Here is a 15,820-nt window from a genome sequence, read left to right on the forward strand (position 1 = left end):
TCTTTCTTAGTTGCATTGGGTTTCTTATGGTTTTCTATGGCGTAGTCTTTCCTGTTTGAGTGTGTGTGTGCGTGTGCGTGTGTGTGTGTGTGTTTGATCTCTATGGTAATTAAGTGTGATAAGAAAGCACTCTCAGTTCAGTTCCTTGTCAGATATGGGGACTGGGAGGCATTGCAGAAAGGTCTTATAATGCCACGTATCAAGGGCATCAAGAATGTCGGAATGACAGAATGAGAGGCAAAGCTAGTGTGTAAAAGCAATGGAGGCCAATCGAGTAGGAAATCAATGGAATGCAATGGAACCCGTCTAGTGTTGTTGTGTAAAGGATCAATCAGAAAGTCCTTTCTGGTCCTCTGAGTGTCTCTCACCAAGTGGGGGGAAGATACAATTCTCTACCTATACAAAATATATGCTGTAGGGTTGACTGTATCTGAATCCAATGGTTTTTCCCACTATGTCAACACAGCTAGCAGGCAAGAACAACCATGGAAAGATGAAAGGTAGCCGTTATGTGTGTTTACAAAGTATGTGCCAACACTGACAACGAAGGTCCGCAATTCGTTTTGAGTTGTTGCTCAACTCAACGAAGGTCGATGCTCAACTTAACATTGACCTAAACGTGCATGGTTGTAGCAAGATACAACTCAAAACAATTCAGACATTCAACCAGTGTCTGAAATACACAGGGGCTTGAGCTGCGTATAGCCTAGGCCTACAATCTAACTTTATCTAACCCAATCTTTCTCACTTTTAACCCTCCCTTCCTGGTTTTACTACAGTAGAGTTCCAACCAATCCCTGACAAGAAGAAGACATTCCAATCCCAGCCACATTCCAGAACCCTGTGGAACGATTGTTGAGACATGTCTCTGTACAGCTTTGGGCTGGAGCCTCTCTCCTGCCATGCCTGGAATAAGGACAGGACGCGTAAGTAGACCTGCAGCAATACTTAAACCAGTCCGCCCGCATTTCCACACACACACACACACGCACGCACACACACACACACACACACACACACACACACACACACGCACGCACACACCTCTCTTTCTCCCAGTCAATACCTCCATTAGCTGGCCTGCTGTCTCCTCGGATGCGTCCCCAAATTCCCTATTTAGTGCACTACTTTTGACCTGGGCCCATAGGGCTCTAGTCGTACGCAGTGCACTATATGGGGAATAGGGTGCCAGTTGAGACGCTTTAACCCTCGTGTTGCTTGCTGTCTGCCAGATGCACTTCCTCTTCCTCCTCTAATTGCTGTCCATTAAAGTGGTCTGTAGATCTGGGGGATGTGATTATCAACAGAGGATATGTAACGGAGACGTAAGGAGCTCCATACTGTAGTACCCTATATTCTCTTGACTAGGGCCCAAAGTTCCATACTGTAGTGTGGCCCGAATGGTAGCCTATATTCTAGGGCCCAAAGTTCCATACTGTAGTGTGGCCCGAATAGTAGCCTATAATCTAGGGCCCAAAGTTCCATACTGTAGTGTGGCCCGAATGGTACCCTTTATTCTAGGGCCCAAAGTGCACTATGTAGGGAATAGGGCACCAGTTGGGACACTGTGTGCATTACACTTCTTTACTAGTCTAACTGTACATTTACATTTTTACATTTGACATTTTAGTTATTTAGCAGACGCTCTTATCCAGAGCCACTGACAGGTAGTGACTGCATACATTATTTTCATACATTATTATTATTATTTTATTTTTTCATACTGGCCCCTCGTGGGAAACGAACCCACAACCCTGGCGTTGCAAGCGCCATGCTCTACCAACTGAGCTACACGGGCCTGTACCCCTTAAGTATTCTCTTAAATTACAAAGACGTAACATAAACATTGTGATTTATCTACAGTAGCCTACATTTTTTACAAGTTATCTCTGATGTGGAGAGAGATTGTAGGCAACATTGTGATTTATCTACAGTATCCTACATTTTTTACAAGTTATCTCTGATGTGGAGAGAGATTGTAGGCAACGTGCTAATCTGGTCCGCAGCCGGCTCTCCCTCTATCCAACGTCTATATGCAGTAGCAATTGAGCCTGGGGACAAGGTTAACAAAATGATATTGCTACACAGCAAATAAAAAATTAACTCTATGAGGGTAAAATAACCCCAGTGTTGATGTTAATAACCAGTGTTGACTGTGAGAGTGTGATTGTGTCAGTTTTACCAGAGATCTGTATATAATGACTAGAGGCTCATGTTACCATCCCTAACAATGGGAGCCATTGTCCCAAAGGCGGGAAGGCAGGCAGTCTGCTTATCAGTCTGCTCACTAAGCCCATAGAAACACATTGAATAACGCTGTATTCCCGCGTGGGCAGATTTTGGCCGAGAGTGAAACCTCTCGCTTCGCCTCTTCCTCTCTGGTCTTACTCTGTGGAGAGTACAACGTTCCCATCAAAACAACGCCCAACATTATCATATTTCCCAGCATGCTCTACTGCAGGTAGACTTTTTAGGCTAGTTTTTTTATATCTTTGTTTTTGCTTGTACATTGATTGATTGATTGATTGATTGATTAATATTATGCTACTCAAAGACAAATAACATACATTTTTCTAAACTAATCCAATCAGTTAATTAGATTTTTTGCACCCGTTACTGAAATGGTTGTTCCAGTTTAAATGGTTTACGTACTCTCCTCACAATGTTCTTAACCCTGGCAGTCATTCTGTCTGGATTCCAAAAGGAATTACGCATTCACTTTGCAAACCAGCATAATGTGACTTGCAGGTAGGGTTGCAAAATTCTGGTAACTTTGCCATAATTCCCAGATTTTTCAGAAATCCCGGTTGTAAGATTCCTGGAATGGGAGGGAATAATCAGAACATCCCGAATCCTTTAACCGGGAATTTGGGGAAAGTTACTACCCTACTTGAAGGCCTGATGTGGCCTGTAAACCATGAGTTTCAGGCCACTTTATTAGGGTAAAAGTAGACTTAATTGGTGTAATTGTAAAAAAATACTATGAGGTGTTATTGCATAACATCATTGGCGTAAACTATATACACTTCCCGGTGTTAAACATGAGGTGTTCTTGCATAACACTGAAAGTGTTAATTTCCTTAACACTGACCAAGTGTAACATCATCAGCATTAAAGGCGGCAGGTAGCTTAGTGGTTAAGAGCATTGTGCCAGTAACCGAAAGGTCGCTGGTTCTAATCCCCGAGCCGACTAGGTGAAAAATCTGTTGATGTGCCCTTGAGCAAGGCACTTAACCCTAATTGCTCCTGTAAGTCGCTCTGGATAAGAGCGTCTGCTAAATGACTTAAATGTAAACACAGTGATTTAAAAACGGAAAAGTGTGGACACTTATACACTGTCAGTGTTGATTCACCACTGGACACTTTGCTGTGTATATATATGCAATATACTGTATGTTTCTGTACACTGCTGTATATGATACATCAACGCATTATAGACATCTCTCCTCCCCATTGTGTGTGTGTGTGTGTGTGTGTGTGTGTGTGTGTGTGTGTGTCAATCGGCATATTTCTATCCATTACACATTAGTTACATGTTAATCAAGATGATGGAATGATGCAGCGATGTCTCTCCTCTCTCCAGATATTGCTGTGTATTAGTTGTTGTTAATTAAGATATTGTAGTGACGTAAAGATGTCTCTCTCCAGAGATTGCTGTGCATTAGTTGTTAATCAAGATATTGTAGTGACGTAAAGATGTCTCTCTCCAGAGATTGTTGTGCATTAGTTGTTAATCAAGATATTGTAGTGACGTAAAGATGTCTCTCTCCAGAGATTGCCGTCAGCCCCAACAACAGTGTGGTGATCATCTATGAGAAGAAGGGGAACGAGTGGGCCAAGATCCACGAGCTGACTGAGCACAGTGGACGGATCACAGGTACCCACATACAATCCGTCCCTCATGGCGCCCTGTTCCATAAAGAGTACTACTGTAGACCAGGGCCCATAGGCCATTTGGGACTCAGCCACAGACAGCCAGGAAGTGGAACATCATTGGTTAGTCAGTAACTCCACTGAACAAACCGACACACACACACACACACACACACACACACACACACACACACACACACACACACACACACACACACACACACTGGGTGCTAGCCTGAACATGTTGCTTCACAAGGCATTATGGGATTCCAACTGCATCATTCTCTTCATTGACTCCTTTTCCTGAAAACCTTCCAGGCATCGACTGGGCTCCGGAGTCGAACCGCATCGTGACGTGTGCATCGGACCGTAATGCGTACGTGTGGACCCTGAAGGACAAGGTGTGGAAGCCTACTCTGGTGTTGGTGAGGATCAACCGGGCTGCTACCTGTGTCAAGTGGTCCCCCCTGGAGAATAAGTTTGCCCTGGGCAGCGGAGCTCGCCTCATCTCTGTCTGCTACTTCGAGAAGGAGAACGACTGGTGAGAGACACAGAACACATTCGGTCGGTCGGTCTCTCTCTCACTCGCTCACTCACACACTCACTCACACACTCACACATGTACTCTCACTGTACCCTCTTACTAATACTGTTATTGTGACTGTGACTACAGTAGTACACTATAGGCTTGAAGTGAGGCACCATTTGAGATGTTCCCAGAGAGAATCTACTGTAACCTTTGCCCTCTGACCCTGCAGTGGCTCAGTAGTGTCTTGAGATTTGCCCAGTATGAATCTATTGCAACCTTTGACCTTTGAGACCTCTGTGACCTCTGCTGCCCCCCCCCCCGCAGGTGGCTCAGTAAGCACATAAAGAAGAGCATCCGGTCCACGGTGATGTGTCTGGACTGGCACCCCAACAACATCCTGCTGGCTGCAGGGTCCTCTGACTTCCACTGCAGGTCAGAACCAACAGATATCAACTGTCTCTAATGCTGTTGATGCTACTGTTTTGATGATTCTTATTTATTCAACCTTCAGCAAGGTAATCATTGGGGACAGATGATTTATTTTCTAATGCTTGGTCAAGGAGCTGTTAAAACAATATGACAATATAATACATCTCTACCGCACTTCTGCTTGATAACCCCGCACCACCTTTGAATTTAATCTGATGTCATTTCGCAAACACTTTTGCCATAGATTTGTGTTTTCTCACAACAAGTTTCTTTACCATGCACTCCTGGAAAAAAGGTGCTATGTAGAACCTCAAAGGGTTATTCGGCTGTCCCCATAGGAGAACCCTTTGGAGAACCCTTTTAGGTTCCAGGTAGAACGCTTTTAGGTTCCAGGTAGAACCCTTTTAGGTTCCATGTAGAACCATTTTCACAGAAAATTCTACATGGAACCCAAAAGGGTTCTAGCTGGAACCAAAAAGGGTTCTTCTATAGGGACAGCTGAAGAACCCTTTTCGAACCCTTTTTTTCTAAGTCTGAGTTGTAATATGCTGGTTTAATTGTTTATACTAATGTATATACAGTCTGTTTATACTAGAACAGTATTTAAAAAATACTCTCTCACACGTTCTAGCTCTCTCTTTGTGATACAGAATAAGCATGTTTTAAAGTAACGTTGTCCGAGCCAGATCGGCCCATAGTGATACAAACAATTCTCTTCATGCAGGATCTTCTCTGCCTACATCAAGGAAATCGAGGACAAGCCAGGCCCGACAGCGTGGGGGGCGAAGATGCCGTTTGGGGAGATGCTGCTGGAGACCAGGGACTGTGGAGGTTGGGTGCACAGTGTCTCCTTCTCCCCCAGCGGAGACCACTTGGCCTGGGTCGCTCACAACAGCAGCATCAGCGTGGCCGATGCCACCCAGGGGAAAGAGTGAGTGAAAGAGTGAAGGAGTAAAGAGGTGAAAGAGAGAAGGAGTGAAGTGGTGAAATAGTGAAGGGGTAAAATAGTGGAGGGATGAAAGAGTGAAGGGGTGAAGGGGTGAAATAGTGAAGGGGTGAAAGAGTGAAGGGATGAAACAGTGAAGGGGTGAAAGAGTGAAGGAGTGAAGGGGAAAAAGGGCGAAAGGGTGAATGATTGAAGAGGTGAAATGGTGAAGGGGTAAAAGAGCAAAAGAGTGAAAAAGGGGAAGAGTGAACGGGTGAATGGGTGAAATAACCAAATAATGAACGGGTGAAAAAATAAAGGGGTGAAAGAGTGAAGAGGTGAAAGGGTGAAGGGATGAAAGAGTGAAGGGGTGAAAGAGTGAAGGGATGAAAGAGTGAAGGGGTGAAAGAGTGAAGGGATGAAAGAGTGAAGGGGTGAAAGAGTGAAGAGATGAAAGAGTGAAGGGGTGAAAGAGTGAAGCGATGAAAGAGTGAAGGGATAAAAGAGTGAAGGGTGAAAGGGTCAAAGAGTGAAGGGGTCAAAGAGCGAAGGAGTCAAAGAGCGAAGGAGTGAAGTGATGAAAGAGTGAAGGGATGAAAGAGCAAAGGTGTGAAGGGATGAAAGAGTGAAGGAGTGAAAGAGTGAAGCGTGAAAGTGTGAAGGGATGAAAGAGTGAAGGGTGAAAGAGCGAAAGGGGAAAGAGTGAAGGGGTGAAAGAGTGAAAGAGGTGAACGTGAAAGGTACAAATTATAAGGCAGATGCCACCCAGGGGAAAGAGTGAGTAGCTATTACTGACAGAAAGGATGCTTCTCAGTCTTTTCCTCCACTTCTGGTGTCCTCTCGCCTGACCTCCTGAAAATGTAAAAGCGAAACCATTACCCAAAGAGAGGAACATGTCATTGACCCCTGACTCTTGACCTCTGTCCTTGTGTTGATTGACAGGGTGACTCAGCTGACAACGGACCGCCTCCCTCTAGTGAGCGTGCTCTATGTGAGCCCCACAGAGATGGTTGCTGCGGTAAGAAAACACACCTCTCTCTCTCTCTCTCTCTCTCTCTCTCTCTCTCTCTCTCTCTCTCTCTCTCTCTCTCTCTCTCTCCTCTCTCTCTCTCTCTCTCTCTCTCTCTCTCTCTCTCTCTCTCTCTCTCTCTCTCTCTCTCTCTCTCTCTCTCTCTCTCTCTCTCTCTCTCTCTCTCTCTCTCTCTCTCTCTCTCTCTCTCTCTCTCTCTCTCTCTCTCTCTCTCTCTCTCTCTCTCTCTCTCTCTCTCTCTCTCTCTCTCTCTCTCTCTCTCTCTCTCTCTCTCTCTCTCTCTCTCTCTCTCTCTCTCTCTCTCTCTCTCTCTCTCTCTCTCTCTCTCTCTCTCTCTCTCTCTCTCTCTCTCTCTCTCTCTCTCTCTCTCTCTCTCTCTCTCTGGCAAGGTTACTCAACACGTGAGCCTATTTCACCGAACCACTTCCACCTCTGGGAGTTCATTGAAGAAATACACTTGGCCAGTCCCAAATGGAACCCTATTCCCCTATATATATATAGGCTATACAGGATCCCTTGTGTCATGGTATCGTACAGTTTCCTCCTATGGTCCCTGGTCAAAAGCAGTGCATTATAAAAGGCAATAGTGTGCCATTTGACCCTCGGCCATAAGGCGATATCATACACACCCTGCATCCCTAACGTCTAAACCCTCTATGTTCCAGGGCCATGACTGCTGTCCGTTTCAGTTTTCCTACAAGGGCCCAGGAAGTCTGAAGTTTGTTAAGAAGCTGGACATCCCCAAGCAGACGTCTAGGGGCAGCATGTCCGCCATGCAACACTTCCGCAATCTGGATAAGAAGGCTACTGACGATGAGAGCAACGAACTGGGCTGCTTGCACCAGAACAGTATCACGTGAGGAGAGAGGGAGTGGGTTGTGTTATGTGTTGTGTGTGTGTTTGTTGTGTGTTATGTGTGTGTGTGTTTGTTGTGTGTGTTGTGTGTGTGTTTGTTGTGTGTGTGTGTTATGTGTGTGTGTGTGTGTGTGTGTGTTATGTGTGTGTGTGTGTTTGTTGTGTGTTGTGTATTGTGTGTGTGTTTGTTGTGTGTTGTGTGTGTGTGTGTGCTTGTTGTGTGTCTTGTGTGTGTGTGTGTTATGTGTGTGTGTTATGTGTGTGTGTGTGTGCTTGTTGTGTGTCTTGTGTGTGTGTGTGTGTTATGTGTGTGTGTTATGTGTGTGTGTGTGTGTTTGTTGTGTGTTGCGTATTGTGTGTGTGTTTGTTGTGTGTTGTGTGTGTGCGTAAGAACTTGTAGAGTATAGTGAATCTCTCTGCTCCTGTGTCTCCCTCCCTCCCTCCCTCCCTCCCTCCCTCCCTCCCTCCCTCCCTCCCTCCCTCCAGTCAGCTGTGCGTTGTGTCAGGAAAGAAGACCTCCGTGGACAAGTACAGCAGCGTGGGTCTGGACGGAGCCATGGTCCTCTGGGACTTCAAGGTACTGCTTATAGACACTACATACACAAAAGTATGTGGACACCCCTTCAAATTAGTGGATTCGGCTATTTCAGCCACACCCGTTGCTGACAGGTGTATAAAAATGAGCACACAGCCATGCAATCTTCATAGACAAACATTGGCAGTAGAATGGCCCATACTGAAGAGCTCAGTGACTTTCAACGTGGCACCGTCATAGAATGCCACCTTTCCAACAAGTAAGTTCGTCAAATTTCTGTCCTGCTAGAGCTGCCCCGGTCAACTGTAAATGCTGTTATTGTGAAGTGGAAACATCTAGGAGCAAAAATGGCTCAGCCGTGAAGTGGTAGGCCACACAAGCTCACAGAACGGGACCGCCGAGTGCTGAAGCGCGTAGCGCGTAGAAATCGTCTGTCCTCGGTTGCAACACTCACTACCGAGTTCCAAACTGCCTCTGGAAGCAATGTCAGCACAAGAACTGTTCGTCAGGAGCTTCATGAAATGGGTTTCCATGGCCGATTAGCCACACACAAGCCTAAGATCACATTGTGTCAGCTGGAGTGGTGTAAAGCTTGCAGCCATTGGACTCTGGAGCAGTGGAAACGCGTTCTCTGGCGTAATTAATCATGCTTCACCATTTGGCAGTCCGACGGACGAATCTGGGTTTGGCGGATGCCAGGGGAATGCTACCTGCCCCAATGCATAGTGCCAACTGTAAAGTTTGGCGGAGGAGGAATAATGGTCTGGGGCTGTTTTTCATGGTTCGGGCTAGGCCCCTTAGTTCCAGTGAAGGGAAATCTTAATGCTACAGCATACAATGACAAGGCCCTTTCATGTTTCAGCATGACAATGCGCCTGTGCACAAAGCGAGGTCCATACAGAAATGGTTTGTCGAGATCGGTGTGGAAGAACTTGACCTCAACCCCATCAAGCCAGGCGTAATCGCCCAACATCAGTGCCCGACCTCACCAATGCTCTTGTGGCTGAATGGAAGCAAGTCCCTGCAGCAATGTTCCAACATCTAGTGGAAAGCCTTCGCAGAAGAGTGGAGGCTGTTATAGCAGCAAAGGGGGGACCAGCTCCATATTAATGCCCATGATTTTGGAATGAGATGTTGGACGAGCAGGTGTCCACATACTTTACATGTCATGACATGACATTACATTACATTCAGAGACTCAGGAGCCAATAGACATGCAGTACTCTACTCAGAGATCAATTCAAAGGCACAAGATGCATCTGAAATGGCATCCTAATCCCTATATAGGGCATGGCATCCTAATCCCTATTTAGTGCATGGCATCCTAATCCCTATATAGGGCATGGCATCCTAATCCCTATTTAGTGCATGGCATCCTAATCCCTATATAGTGCATGGCATCCTAATCCCTATTTAGTGCATGGCATCCTAATCCCTATTTAGTGCATGGCATCCTAATCCCTATATAGGGCATGGCATCCTAATCCCTATTTAGTGCATGGCATCCTAATCCCTATTTAGTGCATGGCATCCTAATCCCTATATAGTGCATGGCATCCTAATCCCTATATAGTGCATGGCATCCTAATCCCTATATAGGGCATGGCATCCTAATCCCTATATAGGGCATGGCATCCTAATCCCTATATAGTGCATGGCATCCTAATCCCTATTTAGTGCATGGCATCCTAATCCCTATATAGTGCATGGCATCCTAATCCCTATTTAGTGCATGGCATCCTAATCCATATATAGGGCATGGCATCCTAATCCCTATTTAGTCCATGGCATCCTAATCCCTATATAGGGCACGGCATCCTAATCCCTATATAGGGCAAGGCATCCTAATCCCTATATAGGGCATGGCATCCTAATCCCTATATAGGGCATGGCATCCTAATCCCCATTTAGTGCATGGCATCCTAATCCCTATTTAGTGCATGGCATTCTAATCCCTATATAGGGCATGGCATCCTAATCCATATATAGGGCAAGGCATCCTAATCCCTATATAGGGCATGGCATCCTAATCCCTATATAGGGCATGGCATCCTAATCCCCATTTAGTGCATGGCATCCTAATCCCTATTTAGTGCATGGCATCCTAATCCCTATATAGGGCATGGCATCCTAATCCCTATATAGTGCATGGCATCCTAATCCCTATTTAGTGCATGGCATCCTAATCCCTATATAGGGCATGGCATCCTAATCCATATATAGGGCAAGGCATCCTAATCCCTATATAGGGCATGTCATCCTAATCCCTATATAGGGCATGGCATCCTAATCCATATATAGGGCAAGGCATCCTAATCCCTATATAGGGCATGGCATCCTAATCCCTATATAGGGCATGGCATCCTAATCCCCATTTAGTGCATGGCATCCTAATCCCTATTTAGTGCATGGCATCCTAATCCCTATATAGGGCATGGCATCCTAATCCCTATATAGTGCATGGCATCCTAATCCCTATATAGGGCATGGCATCCTAATCCCTATATAGTGCATGGCATCCTAATCCCTATATAGGGCATGGCATCCTAATCCCTATATAGTGCATGGCATCCTAATCCCTATTTAGTGCATGGCATCCTAATCCCTATATAGTGCATGGCATCCTAATCCCTATATAGTGCATGGCATCCTAATCCCTATATAGAGCATGGCATCCTAATCCCTATATAGGGCATGGCATCCTAATCCCTATATAGTGCATGGCATCCTAATCCCTATATAGGGCATGGCATCCTAATCCATATATAGGGCATGGCATCCTAATCCCTATATAGGGCATGGCATCCTAATCCCCATATAGGGCATGGCATCCTAATCCCTATATAGGGCATGGCATCCTAATCCCTATATAGTGCATGGCATCCTAATCCCTATTTAGTGCATGGCATCCTAATCCCTATATAGGGCATGGCATCCTAATCCCTATATAGGGCATGGCATCCTAATCCCCATATAGGGCATGGCATCCTAATCCCTATATAGGGCATGGCATCCTAATCCCTATATAGGGCATGGCATCCTAATCCCTATATAGGGCATGGCATCCTAATCCCTATATAGTGCATGGCATCCTAATCCCTATATAGGGCATGGCATCCTAATCCCTATATAGTGCATGGCATCCTAATCCCTATATAGTGCATGGCATCCTAATCCCTATATAGGGCATGGCATCCTAATCCCTATATAGTGCATGGCATCCTAATCCCTATATAGTGCATGGCATCCTAATCCCTATATAGTGCATGGCATCCTAATCCCTATATAGTGCATGGCATCCTAATCCCTATATAGTGCATGGCATCATAATCCCTATATAGGGCATGGCATCCTAATCCATATTGTTACAAAACCAATAACTCACCTACTGATTTTGCTGCACTCATTATGTATAGGGGTCTTAGTCCTGGTTACATGGTCTGTAACCTGACTCATTATGTCTAGGGGTCTTAGTCCTGGTTACGTGGTCTGTAACCTGACTCATTATGTCTAGGGGTCTTAGTCCTGGTTACATGGTCTGTAACCTGACTCATTATGTCTAGGGGTCTTAGTCCTGGTTACGTGGTCTGTAACCTGACTCATTATGTCTAGGGGTCTTAGTCCTGGTTACATGGTCTGTAACCTGACTCATTATGTCTAGGGGTCTTAGTCCTGGTTACATGGTCTGTTACCTGACTCATTATGTCTAGGGGTCTTAGTCCTGGTTACATGGTCTGTAACCTGACTCATTATGTCTAGGGGTCTTAGTCCTGGTTACATGGTCTGGAACCTGACTCATTATGTCTAGGGGCCTTAGTCCTGGTTACATGGTCTGTAACCTGACTCATTATGTCTAGGGGTCTTAGTCCTGGTTACATGGTCTGTAACCTGACTCATTATGTCTAGGGGTCTTAGTCCTAGTTACGTGGTCTGTAACCTGACTCATTATGTCTAGGGGGTCTTAGTCCTGGTTACATGGTCTGTAACCTGACTCATTATGTCTAGGGGTCTTAGTCCTGGTTACATGGTCTGGAACCTGACTCATTATGTCTAGGGGGTCTTAGTCCTGGTTACATGGTCTGTAACCTGACTCATTATGTCTAGGGGTCTTAGTCCTGGTTACATGGTCTGTAACCTGACTCATTATGTCTAGGGGTCTTAGTCCTAGTTACATGGTCTGGAACCTGACTCATTATGTCTAGGGGTCTTAGTCCTGGTTACATGGTCTGTAACCTGACTCATTATGTCTAGGGGTCTTAGTCCTGGTTACATGGTCTGTAACCTGACTCATTATGTCTAGGGGTCTTAGTCCTGGTTACATGGTCTGTAACCTGACTCATTATGTCTAGGGGTCTTAGTCCTGGTTACATGGTCTGTAACCTGACTCATTATGTCTAGGGGTCTTAGTCCTGGTTACATGGTCTGTAACCTGACTCATTATGTCTAGGGGTCTTAGTCCTAGTTACATGGTCTGTAACCTGACTCATTATGTCTAGGGGTCTTAGTCCTGGTTACATGGTCTGTAACCTGACTCATTATGTCTAGGGGTCTTAGTCCTAGTTACATGGTCTGTAACCTGACTCATTATGTCTAGGGGTCCTAGTCCTAGTTACATGGTCTGTAACCTGACTCATTATGTCTAGGGGTCTTAGTCCTAGTTACATGGTCTGTAACCTGACTCATTATGTCTAGGGGTCCTAGTCCTAGTTACCTGGTCTGTAACCTGAGTTGATGTGTGCATAAATGTGAGAAGTCAGCGTATTCAGCCAGGTGTTGAATGTACGTACCCAGGAGACAGCAACTTACCGAGATCAGGACCAGCTCCATCATGGTCGGCCATTCCAAAGCAGATTATTCATATGTTCATGGTGACAAAGTAAACATGTACAAAAAGCCCACTACAAAAAAGACACGCCCAACTAAAGAGGTTTTCTAACATAAAAGAATAAACAAAAGCCGTCTGAGAGGCTTCTGGTCTCCTCTCCCTTCATTGGCTGCACCTGATGATGTGCTTATCGAGGCTTAGCTCAGCACCTCGACCCAGCTGCTGCCACCTGGGGGATGGAGTGTGGAAGTGTCTCCTGGACAGTGTGTTTGTCTATGTCCCAACACTAACCTATCCCTGATATCATAACACCATACAGTGCACTACCTTTGACCCAGAGACCTATGGGTAAAACTCAGGCTGTTATAATCTGTTTATATTACATGTATGAACCTGTTTTCCTTCCTCTTCTCTCTGTCTCCCTGCAGCACTGAGTTCATGGAGGATGCTAGATCCGTAGGCTGTGTCCTGCCATCTGTGTGGTCAGCATCACTTCAGCTGACCATGGGACTCACCACTACCAGTTGTTATTAACATCAACATCAAGCAGTTAGTCACACCAGGGTTGGGGTCAATCCCATTTAAATTCCATTCAATTCAGAAAGCAAACCAAATTCAAATTCCTCTTTAAAATGTTCCTCATTGAAAAGCATTGAAGAGAATTGGAATTTCAGTGTACTTCCTGAATTGACTGGAATTTAAATGGAATTGACCCCAACACTGAGTCACACCACTGTCAAGTTACCTATTATTTTACACAGATAGATGTGTTATCGTGTGTATTACTGAGGCATTCATTTTCACCTGGAACAGTAGACGTTTCTGAAGCTTCAAGATGTTTCGCAAATAAATCAGGTTGCTTTGTGCTGGGTTTCAATCAATGAATCAATATTGTTGAATAAATAAACATGCTTTCTACAGATTCTGGTGGACTGAGTTTTCATATTGTACCGTGGTTCCAATGTGATAAAAGGACTCATACCCAAGTGAAACGTTTGGTGTATATTTCTAATACTGTAATAAGGCATATTATTATATAAATCATATTGTCCATCCCTGGCTGAGGGCTACACTTCAACAAGTTATTGTGTCTATGGCAGTTTGGCTACAGTGAATCTACACTCCAGAACTGTTATAAATTATACACATTTAAATACAAAGTAAAAGGCTGCTGCAGGTGGTTGAGGGTCGCTCAAGGAGAAATCAAGGAAGGTCAATGTTTTGCCGGCTGTTACTACTGTGAATGAATAGCTTTTCTTGTCGACCACCGCCACTGTGACCACCTTCCACTGTGACCACCTTCCACTGTGACCACCTTCCACTGTGACCACCTTCCACTGTGACTACCTTCCACTGTGACCACCTTCCACTGTGACCACCTTCCACTGTGACCACCTTCCACTGTGACCACCACCACTGTGACCACCTTCCACTGTGACCACCTTCCACTGTGACCACCGCCACTGTGACCACCTTCCACTGTGACTACCTTCCACTGTGACTACCTTCCACTGTGACCACCGCCACTGTGACCAGCTTCCACTGTGACCACCTTCCACTGTGACCACCTTCCACTGTGACTACCTTCCACTGTGACCACCTTCCACTGTGACCACCTTCCACTGTGACCAACTTCCACTGTGACCACCGCCACTGGTTTGAGTTCTCCGTGACATAACAACATGCAGAGTTACTAGCCGCTAGAGAGGAAGAGGCGGAGCCAGAGGGTTTACTCACGTCAAAGTCTGTCCACGGGGGGAATACAGCGTTATTCAATGTGTTTCTATGGTCTTAATAAGCAGACTGATAGCTTGTCGCCTGCCTTGCCGCCTTCAGGACAACAACTCATTATATACAGTTTCTCTGCTACTACTGCATAGCTTATGCTAGGGGCGTTAGCCGACCTCCCTTTCCCCTAGAGGAGCCAATCAAAACAAACCTTTTCCCCACCTGACCATAGATAATGATAGCGAAAGCGCTGAGTATGCAAATCATTTTAGAACACCTGATCTGTCCATGACATAGACTGACCAGGGGAATCCAGGTGAAAGCTATGATCCCTTAGTGATGTCACCTGTTAAATCCACTTCAATCAGTGTAGATGAAGGGGAGGAGACGGGTTAAAGAAGGATTTTTAAGCCTTGAGACAATTGAGACATGGATTGTGCATGTGTGCCATTCAGAGGGTGAATGGGCAATACAAAATATTTAAGTGCCTTTGAACAAGGTATGGTAGTAGGATCCAGGCGCATCGGTTTGTGTCAAGAACTGCAACGCTGCTGGGTTTTTCACGCTCAACAGTTTTCCGTGTGTATCAAGAATGGTCCACCACCCAAAGGACATCCAGACAACTTGACACAACTGTAGAAAGCATTGGAGTCGACATGGGGCAGCTTCCCTGTGGAACTGTCACGATCGTCTTGAAGAGAAGTAGACCAATGCGCAGCGTGTTGAGCGAACATAATACTTTATTATATTAAAGCACAAAACAATAAACGACTAGTGAAGTCCACGGTGACAAAGACCGACAAGGAACAAAAACCCACAAACACAAAGTGAAACACAGACAGTTAAATATGGCTCCCAATCAGAGACAACCAGCAACCAGCTGACACTCGTTGCCTCTGATTGGGAGTCACTCAGTCAAACATAGAAAATGACGAACTAGAACCCCCAACAAAGAAATAGAACACATAGAATGAACACACCCTGGCTCAACATATTGAGTCCCAGAGCCAGGGTGTGACAGGAACACTTTCCACACCTTGTACAGTCCATGCCCCGACGGATTGAGGCTGTTCTGATGGGCAACTCAATAT

General features: G+C 45.4%; 1 protein-coding gene across 2 annotated transcripts in view; it reads left to right on the forward strand.

Annotated features, from left to right (window-relative positions):
- LOC311148927 (actin-related protein 2/3 complex subunit 1A-B-like) overlaps positions 1 to 13,921 on the forward strand; it is a 15,753-nt gene extending 1,832 nt beyond the window's left edge. The window contains exons 3-11 of one of the 2 annotated variants that reach the window (XM_084185955.1): positions 780 to 926; positions 3,773 to 3,877; positions 4,192 to 4,414; positions 4,727 to 4,834; positions 5,556 to 5,762; positions 6,699 to 6,774; positions 7,452 to 7,642; positions 8,128 to 8,218; positions 13,430 to 13,921. In XM_084185955.1, coding sequence (XP_084042081.1) covers positions 863 to 926; positions 3,773 to 3,877; positions 4,192 to 4,414; positions 4,727 to 4,834; positions 5,556 to 5,762; positions 6,699 to 6,774; positions 7,452 to 7,642; positions 8,128 to 8,218; positions 13,430 to 13,435 — 1,071 coding nt within the window. In that variant the 5' untranslated portion in view covers positions 780 to 862 and the 3' untranslated portion in view covers positions 13,436 to 13,921. The remainder of the gene's footprint in view (positions 1 to 779; positions 927 to 3,772; positions 3,878 to 4,191; positions 4,415 to 4,726; positions 4,835 to 5,555; positions 5,763 to 6,698; positions 6,775 to 7,451; positions 7,643 to 8,127; positions 8,219 to 13,429) is intronic. The other variant, XM_084185956.1, reaches the window with a different exon arrangement.
- The last annotated feature ends 1,899 nt before the right edge of the window (positions 13,922 to 15,820 follow it).

Source organism: Coregonus lavaretus (genome assembly GCF_964263955.1).
Source record: "Coregonus lavaretus genome assembly, chromosome: 2".
Taxonomy (NCBI): Eukaryota; Metazoa; Chordata; class Actinopteri; order Salmoniformes; family Salmonidae; genus Coregonus; species Coregonus lavaretus.